The sequence below is a fragment of the Aplysia californica genome, unplaced genomic scaffold, assembly GCF_000002075.1.
Source record: "Aplysia californica isolate F4 #8 unplaced genomic scaffold, AplCal3.0 scaffold00350, whole genome shotgun sequence".
Taxonomy (NCBI): Eukaryota; Metazoa; Mollusca; class Gastropoda; order Aplysiida; family Aplysiidae; genus Aplysia; species Aplysia californica.
The window spans coordinates 785718-805208 of record NW_004797620.1 but is presented as its reverse complement, the minus strand read 5'-3'; the positions used below and the strand labels follow the sequence as shown (position 1 = coordinate 805208).

The following is a 19491-nucleotide window of genomic DNA, read 5'->3' as shown; positions in this document are numbered from 1 at the left end:
GTGTTGATGTACACGATCTCTGTAGTGCAATTTCTGTACCAAACATTCTAAGTCTATAAGTAACTCTCTAACTTATCCCATTAGAGAAACCTGGTATGTTTAAAGTTAGGCCCATTGGGCATATTGTTCAATAACGTCCGTTGCTATGGTTTTAATAAACTGATTCGGGCCAAGGCGATTTCGCTCTGCAAATTTATTACTGAACCTGATCCTGATAGATCTCTAAAATGGAATCCAACTTCAGATTGCCCCCTACACTCCAGATGAGTGATAGTGACCTGGAGAACCAGTTTAGAAAGTGGAAGAGGCTGCTCCAAATTTACCTGGAAGCAACGGGAGCGAGTGCCAAGCCCAACAAAACACAAGCGGCTGTGATACTCCACTGTGCAGGTCCAGAGGCAATTGAAGTGGTGGACCAGTTAGATTTTACAGCAGAAGAGGACAGAGATGACCCTGAGACACTACTGCAAAAGCTCGAAGAGTATTGCAAACCCATCAATAATGAGGTTTTGGAGCGGTACCGATTTTGGAAGTTACCCCTCATCGAGCCCTTCGACAAGTTTACAACAACTTTAAAGGCTCAGGCAGAAAAATGCAACTTCAAAGAGAAGGACAAGATGTTGAGGGACAAGATAGTATTCACTGTGGGAAGGGTAATTAAAGAAAGACTCCTGAGAGAGCCGGAAATTTCATTAAAGCGCACAGTCGAAATCTGTCAAGCGTATGAACAGACGAGCAGCAACCTGAGGGAGATGACGGACCACCCACACAAAGTGGAAAAGGTGATGGTCAAGTCAAGGCCTTTCAAAGGAAGAAATCCACCCCCAAAGTCCAGGAGCTACCCTAATGGAGCGCCAGTATCCAAGTCCAGTAGGATGGAATGACACTTCTGTGGAAAGCAGCACGAGGCCAAGAAAGAAAAGTGCCCAGCATGGGGCAAGACATGCTCCCACTGTGGGGGAAGAAATCATTTTCGAGCTAAATGCAAGAGAATCCATTCACTCGAATTTGAATTTGAAGAGGAAGATGTGAACGATCCTCAGGAAGAATGGGAGCATGGGTCTCGACAGAAATGGCTCAATGCAGTCCAACAGGTCTCCACTAGAAGCAAAAGCCGAGGAAAGAAAGTCCAGGCAGTAAGCGCAAATCAGAGAGCAACGGCTTGCCTCACGGTGAACGACCGTCAGGTGAGATTTCAGATCGACACTGCAGCCGATGTCAACACAATCCAGCAGCGATTTGTGCAGAAAGAACAGGTGTCGAAGTCGAGACACACCTTAGTGATGTGGAATGGGACAAAGATGAAGCCGGTGGGAGAGACAACACTTGTGGTGACGAACAAATGAACGGGCCAGCAAGTCCCTGTCAAGTTCACAGTTGTAGAGAACAACTTAAACTGCCTGCTTGGATTGTCATCCTGTGAAGATTTTGGTTTCATCACCATCAACAAGGAGAATATGATCGCCTGGGTCAACAAAGAGGAACCAGGAACGCTGGGAACAGTTCGTTTAAAGACAGATCCCAGCATCAGACCACAAGTGCTGCCCTGCCGAAAAGTCCAATTTGCGCTGGAGGACAAAGTAAAAGAAGAGTTGAACAATTTGTTAGAGCGAGGAATATTGAAGAAAGTCACAGAGGCCACAGAATGGGTGAGCCAAATGGCCATTGTGGAGAAACAAAATGGATCACTAAGAATCTGCATAGATCCTCGACCTCTCAACAAGGCTCTTCAGAGGGAACATTACAAGCTCCCAACATTGGATGCTGTCCTGCCAAAGTTCAAAGATGCCAAGATCTTCACAAAACTGGATGTGAAGGAAGCATTCTGGCATATTAAACTGGACACAGAGTCAAGCAAGTTGACTACTATGATTACACCTATCGGTAGATTTCGTTGGACAAGATTGCCATTTGGACTGAATGTCTCAAGTGAAATATTCCAAAGACATCTCGCAACAGCCCTAGAAGACCTCGAAGGCATTGTCAACGTCGCAGACGACATCCTCGTGATCGGCAACGGATCAACAGCTGAAGATGCTGGGAGAGATCACGACAGAAAATGTGAGGAACTGAAGCAGCGATGTCGAGAGAGGGACATCAAGCTGAACGAAGAAAAGGCAAAGGAAAAGTGCACAGAAGTTATATTTATGGGTCACATGATAAGCGCCAGAGGCATAGAACCAGACAAGAAGAAAGTTGAAGCTATCGTCAACATGCCAACCCCGAAGGATGTCCATGACGTTAGGCGGTTCTGCGGTATGGTGCAATACCTGGCCAAATTTTTGAGTGGACTCTCGGACAAACTGCAACCTCTGAGAGGGTTGACTAAAAAAGACACGCAGTTTGTCTGGTCGGAAGAGTGCGAGAGAGCTGTATCTGAGGTTAAAAAGATGATCACGGAAACTCCAGTCCTGATCTTCTATGACCCAAACAAGCCATTGGAAGTCCAAGTAGACAGCAGCAAGGATGGTTTAGGTGTTTGCCTGATGCAAGATGGTCAGCCACTGGAATATGCGTCCCGAACCCTAACAGAGACTGAACAAAGATGGGCGCAGATTGAGAAGGAGATGCTGGCTGTGGTGTTTGGTCTGGAAAGATTCGACCAGTACACATTTGGACGGCAAGTGTACGTGACCACTGACCACAAGCCCCTGGAAACCATCATTAGGAAACCACTCAGCGAAGCCCCAAGAAGACTCCAAGGATTGATCATGAGGAGTAACCGATATGACTTTTCATTGACATGGGCAAAAGGAAGCTCACTCCTCATCGCCGACACACTGTCCAGAGCTGCGATCCAGAGCGTGGATGCAACAGAAATCCCTGAAACAAGGAGCAGCATTCCTGACGCGATGTTGGATAAACTACAGACAGAGACAAGCAAAGACACAGAGCTACAAACACTAGTAAGTGTCATCAGAAATGGGTGGCCTGACAGCAAATCAAAAGTGCCTGTGGCGGCACGACCATTTTATGACTACAAGGACACGATGAGCTGGCAAGACGGACTGATACTGAAGGGAGAGAAGGTTCTAGTCCCAAAGGTAATGAGAGAAGAAATCAAAAGAAAGTTGCACGCCGCTCACCTGTCAACCGAAAGTATGCTGAGAAGAGCACGAGAAGTTGTTTTCTGGCCCGGAATGGCAGCTGAAGTCAAGCAGATTGCAGAATCCTGCGAAGCTTGCCAGAGAACAAAACCAAGAAACCAGAAAGAAACCCTGAGACAGCACGAGCAAGGAGACAGACCCTGGGATAAAGTTGGATCTGATATCTTCTAAATAAAAAATCGACAGTACCTCGTAACCGTCGACTATTTTTCCAACTTTATTGAGGTAGATTACTTACCTACGGCATCAACAGAGGCAGTAATCACCAAACTCAAAGCCCATTTTGCCAGATACGGCGTACCGAGAATTCTGGTCTCCGACTGTGGATCTCAATACACATCAGCACAGTTCAAGTCATTTGTTGCTCGATGGAATATCTCACACGTGACGTCCTCTCCTGGTCACCACCAAGCCAATGGCAAGGCAGAATCAGCAGTGAAAACTGTCAAAGGGATGATGAAGAAATGTTTGGAGAGAGGGGAAGACCAGTATGAAGGCCTACTGGAACTGAGGAGCACTCCTCGTCAAGATGGCGCCATCCCAGCCAATATAGTGTTCCAGAGATCTCTCAGAACTCTGCTTCCAAACATCAGGAGGAAAAAGATTGTTTTTTCTGAGAAAAGCAGACGTAGAGACGTCAGTGTGAAAACCACGTTTGACAAACAGGCTAAAGACAAACCACCTCTACAGAACCACCAGTCAGTCTGGTACCAGAATCCAGAGAAGAAAGGCTGGCATGCAGGGAGAATCTCCGATAAAGTAAGCGACAGGTCTTACAAGATCCAGGGAGAATCCGGAGGTATCTACATCCGAAACCGGGTGCATTTAAGGCCAAAGTGCACGCCATGGAGATCCCCAAATCAACCTACCAAGATTGGAACGATGCCGACTCGAGAGCACGATGACCCAACCCATGATGGTGTAGCCCAAACCGATGATCGCAGCAAAGCCAGACCTATGACCTCTGCATCTACTGGCAGCGAAGAAACGTCGATCCGTCGTGAGGTGAACCTGCCAAGGCCAATGCTTGATGGGACGAGCAACACTCAGCAACCAACCGTTTCACAGCCCACAAGCTTGAAACCCTCTATGCCTCGTCCTAGCAGCAATGCTCAAAACAAACCCCAAATCACCAGAAGTGGCCGCACTGTCAAACCAAATCCCAAATACACATAGAATTTAAGTCTGCATTCAACGATCACCCCGAAAGGGAAATATGGCCTGTTGAAAAATTCATGTGTTTTTATTTATCACTAGCATAGCAATGTGCGGTCCACAACAGCATACAAACCAGCATGACATTTTCTACACAAGAATATGATGGCCACACAACCAGAAACAAAAGTCACCGAAGTGTTCGTGAAGATATGAATACATGTACACATACTACACACAAACAAAAAGATGGCACCAGCAAATACGAGTATAGAACTATAACTAAAGAGACTGTTTTTATTCTCAAGACCAAGATTCAAGATCAAGACCAATGAACATTTTATTTGTGTTATAAAGTGTTAATGTTTTAAAGAATAAGTCAAAAGATAATGCTATTCACTATTTTCTCTTTATTGTGCTGACCTATTATGTTGACAGTGCTATCCAGTAGTTAAAACTTAAACAAGGGGGGATGTTGATGTACACGATCTCTGTAGTGCAATTTCTGTACCAAACATTCTAAGTCTATAAGTAACTCTCTAACTTATCCCATTAGAGAAACCTGGTATGTGTAAAGTTAGGCCCATTGGGCATATTGTTCAATAACGTCCGTTGCTATGGTTCTAATAAACTAGCAAGTCTGTACCCGCATCTTCTGTGCGTTATCAAGTCAAATAAAGAGTTCTGAACACAACTCAACAAAGCTCCTTGACAATAACATAAATAATAATTATGGACCATAATAATCATGATGGTACGCGTGACTAGGCCTATTTATAACGTCTACGTCAGATCAGATTATAAACGGAAATCCCGTTCTATTTTCGGGCAAGAACTTCCCAGATCTGCTTGTGGCAGTTCACCGAAGTGAAGGGATGAAAACAATCGTCTGATGTGCACGACTGCACTTTATTATTGATTAGATCGATTTTAACAGGTGATAAAAGTGAAACGCATTTACCTCGCAGTTTGTCTGGTGTTTCTTCACTTCTTTCTTCTGTATTTTGCACTGAATTCACTGAAGTTAAAGTACTTAGATTCTCTAGATCTAGATATTAGATCTAGAATCTAGAAGATTCGCTCGTCTTGCCTGCTTTAGGCTTTTGTTTTGGTTTTGCTTAATTTTAATCGAAAATGTTCCTCGTTAACGTTAGGCTTGTTTATTTATCGTGTCAAAGGGCATTGCTTCTGATTCGGTACTCCAGTATTTCAATTTCAAATTCACCAAATTCTTGCAATCTGATATCTAGATCTAGATCTATACTATAGTAATTTAAGTCCTTATTATAAATTCGGTATTTCTTTTTACTTTCCCTCCCGTCTCACAAGCTAGATCTAGATCTACCAGTTGTCCATTTGTTGCTAAATATTGATGCACTGAACACGATTATCAACTGCTTTTCCGTCGCAAATTAATAGTGTTTGATCTGATTGTTCTTTATCGAAATAGACGATTGGACCAATCGGGGGGTTCCAGGGGGGGGGCCCCCCCCGGAGGTAAAATAAAATCTCGGGGGTTACTGGAGGGCATCCCAGTTTTAACCCATAATTTGATATTTTACAGTTAGATTTGAAATTTTCTTGCAATCAATTGATTTGCGACAGTTTTAGTGGCTTCATGTGTCCATCTGCAGCAAACAGTCGTTGCAGTTGACCCCCCGAAGCATCTATGTGTGCAGGAGTGATAGTAAAAATTTACCTTAAATTCTTTTAAGGCTGGCTCGCTTTCTCTGAACACTTGGGAAAATAATTAAACTTGAACTCTATTTCTCCGAACCGTTTCCGATCTCGAGATTTGTTGATAATTTGCGAAAAGAGTGGCCCGCGCGCCCATGTGTGTATGTGTTTATGAGTGTGTGAGAGAGTGAGTGTGCATGTGTGTGAGTGTGTGTGTATGTGCGTGTGTGTATGTGTGTGTGTGTGTATATATGGTGTGAACGATGCGTGGGCCCGGGGGGATGGGGGGACGTGGAGGGATTTTTATTTTTACATGAAGAATTTTAGTATTTGCTTTAGGGGTGACTAAATGCAGAACAGGTTACTGCCAAGGTCGAGCTGTCCTTTTTTCTCGCAGTGCCTTTTGAAAGCATTTTTGAATGAAGTATAGTCCAGGAACTTCCCAACCACAACTGAAGTATTTGAATATTCAGACATTTAAAAATCTCTAGATCTAAAAATCTAGTTTCTTGCTCTTGATTCGAAATTGAATTCGACCGTTAAAAATGCTTCTTCCCAGTCCTCGCAGAATGGCAGAATTAAAGATGACGCTTAAATCTTGCAAATAACAAAAAAATCTCAAGAGCTGAAACCGTTTGGAGAAATAGAGATAAAGTTTATTTTCCAGAGCGTTCGGAGAAATAGGTCACTTCGTTCTTTTAATGACAATCGCCGCATAACAATCAGTGTTTCTGTAATAAAGCTTACTTTTGTCAGTGATTAAATTTCTTAATAGCCTTAGACTTAGGAGTAGTCATGTACTACAAACTATTTTCTAAAATGTCATAGGCCTATATTATATAGTTAGGCATAATTATAGGCTCAAAATCAGGATACACTATCACTGCAAAATGCATAGCTATAATTAGCATTTTTGAAGAGGCTAGCCTTACTTAATGACGGCTAGACGGCTAGAATAGCCATAGCCTTCTTGATATTAATAATGGTGGCTACTGACAAACAGCAAAAAAATATTAAATTGTAAATAAATTTTTAGTTTGCAGTACCTAAAGTATTTGAATTTGAGTCAAAACCAAAAGCAGTGCCAACAGACATGCTTGTATTTTAAACCTGAATATTCCTATATGAGACCTGTGTAGGTCTACTCAACAGGTTTCAGTAAATAGGGCCTAACCTAAGTATGGCTAGACTGGCAAGCTAGCTATACTTAATGACGGCTAGAGTGGCAGGCTAGTCGTAGGCCTACTTAATAATGATTGCTGATATAGTAAATAAAATTTTAGTTTGCAATACACCTAAAGTATTTGTATTTCAGATGAAACCAAAGGATCCTTGATGAGATACATGTATGTTAAACCTAAATATAATTAGGGCCTACTAATGAAATCTGTGTAATCAACAGGATTCGGTCAATTAGGGCCTAACCTAAGTACGGCTAGATGGGTAGGCTACCCGTACTTAAATACGGCGCAAGACTTGCAGGCTAGCCGTTCTCCCTAGCCACTTCATTTTGTTTTACAATGCATTATAATTCTCTGTTGCTATTCTTTTCTAGATCTTTAATACCAACTGGTAAATGAATGAGTTTGACAAGCATAATATATTGTAGCACAATCACTGCTAGACCCAGATCTGGAATCGACATTTAGGAATTTAGGTTTATTGGTTTAGGTCCAGATCTTAGTTGAATATATAAGCACATATTATAGTATTTAAAATACCCGCAGATATTTAAAAATTCCACATATGAACTAATTAATGAGGGGGGGGGGGGGGGGGGGCTTGTTTAGAAGTTAAACCAGGTCTGTCTCAAAGCCACACCCAACAAGTTTCATTTGGCGAAGACTCCCCATTTTCATCTTGACTAGAAACTTTACTAGAAGCAATATTGGCTCATATCACAGGGTTGGTGATATTACTCTAGTCAGGCCTTTTTCATTTATTTTTCTCCCATAAAGTTTAATGCAATGAGCCATGGCTATAGTTATAAGACCTCTGGGATTATATTATTATGTCACCTTTGTTAAAGCCAAATCCGGTTATATTAGGTGATCGAATTTACATTCTCTATAACTAATAATCACTGTATTGGATCATATTTATTATATATAGGTTACTCAGTGACATGTTACTTTATCAGTTATTGCTTCTTTCTTTTCCTCATCTTATCTTTCTTTTCATAGTATCAGTATAGGCCTACTTATTAGTCTCATGGAGGTTGACTAGACATCATTTGAGATGCACAGGTAATTTTTAAAAAATGATAATTGCACTTATATTACGCATATCCATAATTTACAGATAGAATGCTTTGTTTGCTGTAACTATTACTAATGAAATGATTGCCACAGTTGGGAAAAGGAGCACACACAGGTCTACGACACACTGTCGAAGTGTCAATTTTCATTGAGTCATTTATCCCTGTTATAAGTCTCGCCACCCCACAAGGAGACAAGGTGACACTAGCTGTATGGCAAGGTGCCAGACCAAGGTCACACTAAGTAATTTACCGATTGGATCGTCTGCATCAATACCAGAAAAAGTTTCTTTCTCCCTCCCATGCACACTCTGCATGACACATAAAATCAATATGTTTACACAATCAATATAAAGACTACTGCGTGAACCACCCAGGTAGAATTGGTCAGTTTGATCGTTTATTTGCTTCATTTCCTTATATTCTGATTTGTTGTCCATTTGTTTTAGGATTTAGTCATTATCTGGACCAATCTTTAATAATAGCCTGTAAATAATAATAATAATAATAATAATAGTAATAATTATTATAATATTAATAATAATTATTATTTTGATGTTACGAGCCGAGCATGTCTGTCCGAATGCCTGCTGCAGAAAGCTCTTTCGCTGCATGAGAGATACGACTCAAGAATTTATTGTAAACCTACTGTAGCAGATAATGTTGCTATCGTTATCATAGGAGGACAAGACAACAAAAATTAGAGGAGGTGGGGGGAGATTATAGAAAGAGAGGGTTTCATCCACAAGATTTGTACATTATCTCATACAAAATTGAATGGGAGTGAATGTAGGTAGGTCTATACACGAAATATACTGCCACCTTTTTTTTTTTTAATCCTTGAAATTCTAATAAACTTTAAATAATTGCTACTTTTTGTACTTTAATCCAGATTTTTTTTCTAGTATTCTTTGATTCTGCTGTATGTCCTAGATAAGTGTCCCTATACACCCCCCCCCCCCCCCCCCCCCCAAACCCCTATTTCTCATTACCAACCCTGTATATCTTATTATGATCTTTTTCTGCAGGTTTTCTTCGACATACAACTGTGAAGCAGATCCATTTTATGAACTGATGTCAACCATGCTACGTGCTGATGTCACCATGCTGTGAGCTGATAATGGGGATGCTGGTTTTTACAGTTGTCATATCGTGTAATTTGACGAATTCATTCTTCTGGACATACTTATATATCGTTATATATCAAGTACCACCGTGGTCGTAAGGAGAAAGGAAAACTGAATTACAATTTGTGATTTCCTGATTGCAGATGTTATGAATGATAAAGATCTAAACTTGGTGAAAATGTATTGACAAGTGTGCACAAACTGTATTCAGTATTGGATAGTGCACTTTATAAAACTTTGTGAGGTCATAAACAAAGCTTGAAGACAGATTAATGTCGAACAAAAGCATATTTTTCTGACCTTGAGAAATTGTTAATTGCCTTTGTGCCCCTTTTGCAGAATGTGAGACTGATATAGGGCCTACAGTCAAAATTGCCTAAGACTGCCACTGATTGATGAGGAAAACAGTGGTTGTCTTAGACAGGTGGACATCCCGGACAGTGCCATTGTAATAGTTTCAAAACACAAGGAGGGAAGGGGAAAGTGGTCGTTTGTGCAGGTCTTGGAAGGGTGGTCATAAGAGCATGTTCAATTGACATACTTAAAAGTTTAGCTTGTGAATACTTTAGACGTTTGTCAGTGAATACTTTAGACGTTTGTCAGTGAACACATATTTATTTGAGTTGTTTCAAGTGAAATAATGCCGCTTTCATTCCGAAGTCGCTCAGTTGTGACGCGTTCAGACGGTCCGTCACCGTCAATGCCCAGTCATAATATGTTGGTGGAAAAACTGAGGGACGCTGTTTTTCAAAATGATGTCAAAGAACTTCAAAGACTCTTACTGGAAGGTGGTCGTGCACGTGACAGATTTCACAATGACACTGAGAGCGGTTCAACTGTGCTCATGGAGGCCTGCAATCTGGGTCAACATGAGTGTGTTGACGTGCTGACCCGCCATTGTGAGAAATCGGCGCTGGATGCTCGTAATGTTACTGGGACCACCGCATGCATGCTGGCTGCAGAGAAGGGACACATTACCTGTTTGAAGATGTTGATAGAACGTGGGGCTGATAGTGACCTAGTGGATCATCATGGTTGTAGCAGTTTGATGTTAGCGGCAATTTGGGGGAATATCAAGTGTTTACAGTACCTTATAGAAAATCACAGCGATCTGACAAAGACTGATATTGAGGGTAGGACTGCTGTAATGAGAGTTGCCATGAGCGGGGAGATTGAATGTCTGGAGATATTGTTAACAAATGCCATTCAAACATCTGATGATGCTTCTTCACTTGAGAGCAGAGAAAGTCTGTCTAGATCCCAAGCCACAAACCTGATTAATTGTGTTGATAGATATGGGAGTAGCGCACTCATGCTCTCTCTGCAATCAAAGGAGGAGAAGTGTGCAGAGCTCTTGTTAGACTGTTTCGCGGACGTCAATATTGTAAACAGAGTTGGGAAAACTGCCCTCAGATTGTCTTTTGATCAACACATGCTTCCATTGTCACGTAGAATTCTGGAGGCAGGTGCTAATGTGACTCTTTCTCCAAATGACCAAATGCTTTTGCATGAGGCAGCAGCTAGGGGGGAGAATGTCATAGCAAGGTACATGATTCTGAACAGATGTGCTCCCACACTGAGGGATTGTAAACATGTGGTTTTTGACTTCCCTTACATGGGCACGCCTATTTCTCCCCTGTGTGTTGCTTTCTTGTCTAAGAACAGCAATTTGGCCACATATCTTATTGCAATACGCTTCCTGACTCGTTACGATGTCACCACATTAAGGAGCTGTCCTAAATTGCTTAATATTCTTTCAGAGTATGTTTGCCGGCAACCCCTTGACTTGTTACAGAGATTCCGGTCAAAACCACTGACACTGTTCACTTTAAGTTTCGTAGCTTCGTCTGACTCCATGGGAACTGGGTCTGACCGGGAACAAAGAATACGCTCTTCGGGCCTTCCTGATCGGTTTAAAGACCAGCTTTTATTTCAGGGTCAATGGGCACGCTTATGTGTGTCTCAGTGGCAAGACCTGGCACTATATCAGGACAGCTTTGTGAAGGAATGCTTTTGTGATGATTGCAGAGGTTCTAATGGCTTACAGTTTTCTGATGAGATAAGTCCTTTGCCATCTAGAAAGATTTTCGAATTCTAAAGAGTAATTTTTGCATCTCCTTACTTTGATTTTGTCAAAACAACTTCAGAAAAAAGTTTCAGCAACCTGTAGCTTTTTAAAAAAATGATTTTAATCTATTGCAGTAAGAAAATTTTTGTCCAGAAAACATTGCTCTTTATTGAATAATAGATTTTACTATAGACTAGCTCCTCCGATTTTTAAAAATCATATTTTTTGTGGGTTTTATTGCAGATAACTTTTGACTATAAGCCCCAGTTTCTCTCAAACTTTTACCTGTAATCTTGTATCAATTTGTCTTAACTAGGCATATATAAGAGAATGGTTCTGGTCTGTATAGTAGTATTAAGTAATGAGCATTTATTTTCCTCTTTGTCTTTGTTAAACAATGATATATAGAGTCACAAAAAAGTGATGACTTAAAATGCACCAAAGCTCACAGTAATCCATGTCTTCATAATTTGTATAAGTTTAAGAGGACGTTTGAAATTTTAAAATTCTATTTCTATATATGGCTCCTTGCTTGTGAACAGTTTTTTAGCTTTGAACATTTCCAATTATCATGTTAGCAAATGGAAGTTGTGGCTTGTTTGAACCAAGAAAGTTGATTAACACCTATCCTAAAATATGTTCCTGAACTATACTGTAAAATATGTTTATTTGCAACCTCAGATTGAGGCGCAAAAAAACGGGCCACCCATGCCTGGGAGAAAAGTCCTTTCACATGAATCTATGACACTATGACGTTGAAAAAGATATTGCTTGAAAAGACAAATCAGGATTCTTCCAAAAGCAACAAAATGCCTTTTTTTCATTTTTGGCACCAATTTTTTTTTATTTGCTAAATCGAAAACCCAATTACTTGTGTGAAAAAAGCAAAGTGAAGCTGTGATTAGTTTTTTGAAAATATTAGGCTTCAAATTTTGAAAGAATGACTTTTTAAAATGGTTACGATGACAAAAAGCCTTTTTATCTCGAAACTGCCGTGAATTTTAAAGAAAAGCAATATGTCAGCTTACCGCAGGATTGTCATATAGCCGACTCCGCATGTATTGAACTCGCTTGAGTTGATCTTCGGTTCAGTTTACCTTTTTCTCGAGTCATACCACCTGTTTTTCTTTACAGGTCCAATGGTTAAGTTGAATTTTGGATGAGTTGATCTTTTTTCCCCTCCCACGACGACATCAACTCTTCCATAGTCGCCTGTATTTATAATCTGAAAGCTCAACATAAATGGAATAAAAAATTATTCACAACAACTATAATACTATTATGTTTTTGTGTTGAATGAGCTATTTATTATCCCCTTTATGCCATTTTCTTTACACTTATGTGTATTTTTAATTATCCTGTGGTTATGTTTTGCTTATACATGTACTGTGATAGTAATTTTAAGAAATACTCTTGATTTCAAATAAGGCCATTAAATACAATAATATTTCATACCAACTGTGATCGTGGATGAACCTTTTTATGCAAGCTGTTAGATTTCTCCCAGCAGAATAAAACCCGAACTTCCCCTTTTCCACTGTACAGCCCTAAATGGCATCAGAGCTACACTTCTCCCTCTGAGATCTAACATTGACAACACACTCTACGGAACATTACAGCAACTCTAGCAAACCTGCACGTATCACTACATGGCATTGGACAGAAGGGCGAGAGCCCACCTGCTGCTGGATCGATAACAACAACAACAACAACAACAACTTACAGTAGACAAAAAGGAACTTTGAAATATGTTTTCATTTGCTAATGCTAGTCCTTTCTCAGAATTTCTTTGGGTTTTTTTCATTGACATCGGAGAAAAAATTCTTGTTATAAGTTTAACAATAGAAGGAAACAATTGTGTTGAACTCACTTGAGTTGATCTTCGGTTGAGTTGACCTTCTTCTTGGGTCCCAGCACCTCTTCTTCTTTACAGGTCCCAACGGTTATGTTGAACTTTGGATGAGTTGATCATTTCTTCACACCTTCAACAACATCAACTCATCCTTTATTGACTGTAATATCATTTAGGCATGTTAAAACTGATTATTCAAATGTTTAAATTGTTATTTCAAGATGCTATTCAGAATATAGTCATAATTTGGTGCAACCTGCTATAATATGTATATTAAATAAACCACCCAATGTGGAGGAGACAAAAGGCTGTCTAAGACAGGTGAACGTCTTAAGCACACACTGTCATTATAATGTATAAAAAAATATGCAAGAGAGAAAAAAAATATATTGAGCATTGATTGTGATAAATTTTGGACATTATTATCTGTCTGTTCATCTCAAATGTCACAGAGAGTTGCAAACAAAGCGTTTGGATTGGGAGAAAAGTCGTGTTTCTTCAGCTGTTGTTTCATGGGGCTCAACATGTCTGTAGGATTTCATATCAGGGCTATTTACTGGTGACCACCCCATCCTTTGTATGATTTGGTTTTTCAAGAATTGTCTAGTGGCACTCATCATCATCATTGCCTTTCTGACCCTTCACCAGGGTATAGAATAGGCCACGAACAATCACTTTCCACCTTTCTCTATCCTGGGCTAACCTCTTGATGTTTGTTCCTTGTCCTCCCACTTTTCTGTTCATCAATTTCTGTGATTCTTCTCCAGGTTCCACGTGGTCTTCCCCTTGGTCTTTTACGCTGTGGGGATCTGCGCTGTTTTCCTTAACATTTCCTCGTTGATGACCCTGTCTGTCCATCTGATCCTCGGTAACTTTCTTAGACACTTGTTCAAGAAAACCTGGATCCTTTTTATGCAGGTCTGAGATGCGTTCCATGTCTCACTTCCAAACAACAGGACTAACATCATATTTGAATTGAAAATCCTTAGCTTTGTTCGAAGTGAGACATCCCTGGTTTTCCAAATCCTATTCAAAGATATGAAAGCAGCCTGTACTTTTCCAATGCGGACTTTATTTCAGCTCCTGTTCCTCCTTCTCTGACAGTTATACTCCCAAGATAGTAAAAGGAATCAACGTCTTTCAGTCTTGTGGCACTGGCCCGGTGAAAAGGTGCTTTGTCATGCATAAAAGTGTTTACTTGAATGACAGTATGACGAAAATAAGAGTAATACGTGATATTCCAGCTCTTGCTCGGTATAGTCCTCTGAACAAAGATTCTCTTGAGTGGGGTTTTTTTCAGTCCAGCTAAACTACTCCAAACCATGGGAGTTTCATGGCCTCTGTTCCTCACTGACACATGATTATTTGCAAAATCTAACTAACATACAAGCCCTGCACAAAAAGGGTTTGTGCTCTATTCGAAGCCAATGTCTCTAAAACAGAGTCAATACTGACGAGCTCTTTTAATGTGAAGTCCTAGTTTTTGGTCGTTTCTGTGATTGGTCTGTTTTCCAATCTGTATGGTACTATATTATACTTTTAATTGCAGATGCCATTCGTTTGAAATTCAATGTTTGCTCATTCCATCAATGTTGATGCTCCTCAATATACGCATGAACACACTTTTTAGTTTCTTTGATTTCACACTATTTTGTCTAGTTTGAATTTCTAAAGATTAATTATGAGTGACCTTATCTCACTGACAAACCTTTTCCTAGATGACACATTAATGTGGCCAATAATGCCGAAGCCATCTAGCTTTAAACCAGTATGGTGCATGAGTGGGTAGTGCAATGATTTAACACGATTAGGTGAATATTTTCAAGTTTCCTTTTTGATGCCACTGTATAATATATTATATATTTATGCGCTTTTGTTATCGCATTGTGTATTTTACACTATGTACTGCATGTGTTTGTATGGCTCTCTCATGAATGTGTGTGTGATGCAAGAGAAAGTGTGTGTTTGTGTCTGTGTGTGTGTGTGTGTATGCTTGTGTGTATGCAGGTTTGTATAGTGTGTGTGTGTGTGTGTGTGTGTGTGTGTGTGTGTGTGTTGTATGTGTGTGCGTGTGTGTGTTTGTGTGTGTGTGAGAGAATGTCATTTTTGTAATTATCAGCATTTTTTTTTTCAGTTATTGTTCTTTGTCCCGGTACTTGGATGTATGTACAAGTTGGCCATTTGGAGTCTCAAATGGTCGCTTTTAGGCACAAGGGGGCTATCCCGAAAATTGATGCTTTGAGAAAATCAAAGGTAAAGCTTTTGCCCCTTGTTCAGTTTCTTTAAAAGATAAGAAGGGTTTTCTCTATAATCTAACACATATACACACCAATGAAACTAAACTTCTCTTATAGGTAGGGCAATGCCCACTTTTGGTGTGGGTCAAGATTTCTGGAAATCCCCAAAATCTGGGTTAGCCCGCTTGTCCTTAGAGGCGACCAAATGATTTAATGATAATGCGTCTTCATATTTATCAAATCTGTTGAAACTGTACATTCCAAATCGCAGTTAAGGGTCATTAGCTGACAAAAAGATTTTTTTTAACCGTCTAAGAAACTTAAAACAATGAGTGAAAGGGCATATGAATATCAAGGCCCCAAAGTCTGAAATGCTTTGTCCAGAGTTTTAAGAGAGATTAAATCCTTTATTAATTATTTCATATAGGCTTACATGTACCAGCTAAAGTCAAGGAAGTTTTTTTAAATTAATGAGATAAATATTTAGAGAGAGTTTGTTTTTTTTAGGTGAGGACTTATTGTACTGATTATATTATGTTACTGCGGTATTGTAAAGGGCTCAGAGCCTGTGTACTTAAATCTTGGTTGAGTGCTATAAAAATGCCATATTATTATTATTATTATGTAAGAGCTTAGACCCGTGTGCACACAGTAAGCGCTATAAAATCATCATCCTTAGTTGTAGTTTAATGTGAAATCCAAGTTTTGGGTCGTTTCTGTGATTGCTCTAGTTTCCAATCTGTATGGTACTGTAATAGTATACTTTTAATTGCAGATACAATAATATTCTCCATTCATTTGAAATTCAATGTGGTTGTGGTAGCGGTAGTGGTAGTAGTAATAGTAGTAGTAGAGAGGAGTGTGGTAGAAAATAGAAGTGAAGACAGAGGTGAAGAGATAGAGAGAGATAGGTGACAGAGAGATATAAAAGAGACAGGGGGGGGGGGGGGAGCTCAGCCACTATAAAAGAGACAGAGGGGGGGGGGAGAGCTCAGCCACAAGATAGAGAGAGATATATGACAGAGAGATATAACAGAGACAGAGGGGGGGGGGAGCTCAGCCACAAGATAGAGAGAGATATTTGACAGAGAGATATAACAGAGACAGAGGGGTGGGGGCTCAGCCACACGACAAAAACGTTGAAAAGATAAGCTTGTGATAAAGTATGTGAGTTTATTTCTTTTTTTAAGCGCCGTTTCGGGAACTCAGTAGTTAAAAACTTTCTGAGCACAGAGAACACAGTCCATGGCGTTGTATTGTGTTGACTTTACTGTGATTCCAGCAGTTTTTACAGAGGTGTTCTGGAGATCTAGATTGTTGCTAAAGACTTTATTAAGATTTCCATCACAGTCTCATAATGATGACGCACTCAGGCACTGAGTCGTTAGAATTACTTGCCCTGTAAGGAGAACGAGTGTACATGTAAACTGAACTAGATTAAAATGACGATGGAGAGTTTGTTTCTTTATTCGTATTTACCTTTTTTTTGTTTGCTTGTTTGTTTATTCGTAATTACCTTTGTTTGTTTGTTTGTTTGTATGTGTGTTTGATTGTTGTTTTTGCTTTGTGTTTTTTTTTTCCTTTTCTGTGTGTGTGTTATTAATTGATTGTTTGTTTTTGTTTTTGTTTTGTTTTTTAGATATTGTTGTGTGTGTGTGTGTGTATGTGTGTGTGTGTCTGTATGTGTGTGTGTGTTTTGTTTAGGGTTTGTTTTTGTCGTTTTTTGTTTATTTGTTGGGGAGAGGGTTTTTTTTGGTTGGAAGGGGTGTAAAATGTGAAAAATACCTGTGTCAATTTATGTTACAACCCATCAGAATTGTGGGGCATCGTGGTGAAACGAGGCGCTCGTCAAAAATAACAAAATCGAAGAAGACTGCATGCGTCCGCCTTTTTTGTCAATTTTTACCGGGTTTTGTTTTGTTTTGTTTTTTTGTTTTTTTGGCTCATCACCTTTTTTTGTACTTAAAAAAAAAAAATTCTATGTCGAATTTACTTAGAAAATCAATCATAGATTTTAAAAAATAGGCTAATGATGCGGCGCAAGTGATCAAACTTAAAGACGTCAATTCTCTCGCTACTTTCACCTCTGAAACTAGGTCACCCAACTCCAGTTGCAAATTCCTCGACTTGCACTCAAGATACCTGGGTTCATCGAAAGCCAGACAAATAAACAAACTTTAAGATGAAACTGAAAACTCCACATGCCCAAAAATTGACGAGCGCCTGATTCTAGCGCGTTGTGACACGATTGTGAGCAGCAACAACAAGAGAAATGACGAAAAAGCCGCCGCTACCATCTCTTAGTTCAGTGTTAGAAGAGGTTTTACGGCGCTCGCAACTGCATAAGGTCATATGAGCGCAAGGAGATTAGAGGTGTTACAAGAGAGTAACAAACATAAAAAAGGGGAGATAAGGATGATAGATGTTTGACAGGAAAGAAGGAGCAAACCACACCAGAGCACCCACCTACCATCTCTGCCATCACAACAACAATAATATTTACACCTGCATAATATCTAACGATATGGCTATCAACATCAACAACAGCAACAAAAACAATAACAACTATGTGGGTGGCGGCGGGTGCTCTGGTGTGGGTTTGCTTCTTCGTTCTTATAAAACTTCTATCGCCCTTCTATCTCTTCCCTCCTTCTTTTTTGTGTTTGTTACTCTCTTGAAACATCTCTAATCTTCGGCACTTAGATGACCTTATTGTGTTGCAAGTACCGTAAAACTCTTACTAAAACAAAACTAACAGCTATAACATTTGCACCTGATTCAAATCGAACGTATCTCTGTCAACATTAACATCAACGTCAACAACAACAACAACAACAACAACAAGCATTACCACCACAACGACGACAATAGCATACACACGCACGTCACAAGCAACAACATCACGTTCACCAACAACAGCAGCAACGACAACACTATCGCCAGCCTCAACAGCACCACCACGACACCCATAATCACCGTCACAATCACAAACACCAACAATAACGACAACAACTACTGCAACAACAACTACTTCTACTACAAAAACAACTACTACTATGACTACTGCGGCTTATTTTATTACTACTACTACTACTACTACTACTACTACTACTACTACTACTACTACTACTACTACTACTATTGCTAAATCAATACCAACAACAATCACACACCATCACTACATTGTACAACTACTGCTGCCACCACCACTACCACAACCAACACAGCAGCATCAGCAGCATCAGCATCAACAACAACAACCCCCGCAACAAAAACAACAACAACAACAACAACAGCAATCCCCAAAAGAGCAACAATAACAAATAACGACAACCCACAACAACAACAACAACAACAACAACAGTCCGGCAGTGGCATCTCTTCGGGGAGAATTCAGGGAGGTTGGACTGCCTCACCCGCTCTTCGGGGCTCCAAACATTTCGAACGGATAGGCTACCACACACACACGCACACAACAACAACAACAACAACAACAACAACAATCCCCACGACAGCAAAAAAACCCAAACAAATGATGCCAAAAAAAGAAAAAAACTACGACGAAAACAACCAAAAGGTAAAATACTTAACTAAAGAATATCAATATAAACCAGAGAGAAATAATATTATAGACCCACGGGCAACAGGATCGTGCAACGTTCTCGCAGATTGTCACACCAGTAGCCGTCCTGACACACAGCGGTGGGCGGGTCTGCCCTGACGGTGTCCATACATGGCTGGAAAGGTTCTGGGGATACAGTAGTTCAGGTGGAGGACGGGGGGAATGGGGGGGAGGGGATGAGAGGGAAAAAGAGGAGGTGGAGTGAGAGGGGTAAAGGTGGGGGAGGGAATGGCGAGAGGGAAAAAGGGGTGGGGGCGAGAGGGATAAAGGTGGGGAGGGAGGGGTCGAGAGGGGAAAAGGGATGGGATGAGAAAAATAAGGTGGGTCGGGGGATAGGGGAAATGAAAAAAAAAATAAGGTAGGAGGGAGGGGGTGAAAAGGTGGGGTAA

The 19491-nt window shown here is 40.3% G+C and overlaps 2 protein-coding genes across 4 annotated transcripts in view; one reads left to right on the top strand and one right to left on the bottom strand.

Moving 5' to 3' along the window:
• Window positions 1-5004: 5004 nt before the first annotated feature.
• On the top strand, window positions 5005-12662 carry LOC106012365 (serine/threonine-protein phosphatase 6 regulatory ankyrin repeat subunit B). The gene is made up of 2 exons (XM_035970966.1): window positions 5005-5199; window positions 9225-12662. The coding sequence occupies exon 2, from the start codon at window positions 9964-9966 to the stop codon at window positions 11419-11421; it is 1458 nt and encodes a 485-aa protein (XP_035826859.1). The 5' UTR covers window positions 5005-5199; window positions 9225-9963; the 3' UTR covers window positions 11422-12662.
• A 3966-nt stretch (window positions 12663-16628) lies between these two features.
• The window catches only part of LOC101851059, an 8425-nt gene continuing 5562 nt past the window's right edge, over window positions 16629-19491 (bottom strand). For all 3 annotated transcript variants that reach the window (XM_005102937.1, XM_005102936.2, XM_005102935.2), the window contains 2 exons: window positions 19119-19228; window positions 16629-16879 (listed from right to left, as the gene is read on the bottom strand). In XM_005102937.1, coding sequence (XP_005102994.1) covers window positions 16871-16879; window positions 19119-19228 — 119 coding nt within the window. In that variant the 3' untranslated portion in view covers window positions 16629-16870. The remainder of the gene's footprint in view (window positions 16880-19118; window positions 19229-19491) is intronic.

Bases quoted from the DNA above. Each gene is read 5' to 3' on its own strand.
- LOC106012365 (XM_035970966.1), top strand. From the start codon at position 9,964: ATGCCGCTTTCATTCCGAAGTCGCTCAGTTGTGACGCGTTCAGACGGT.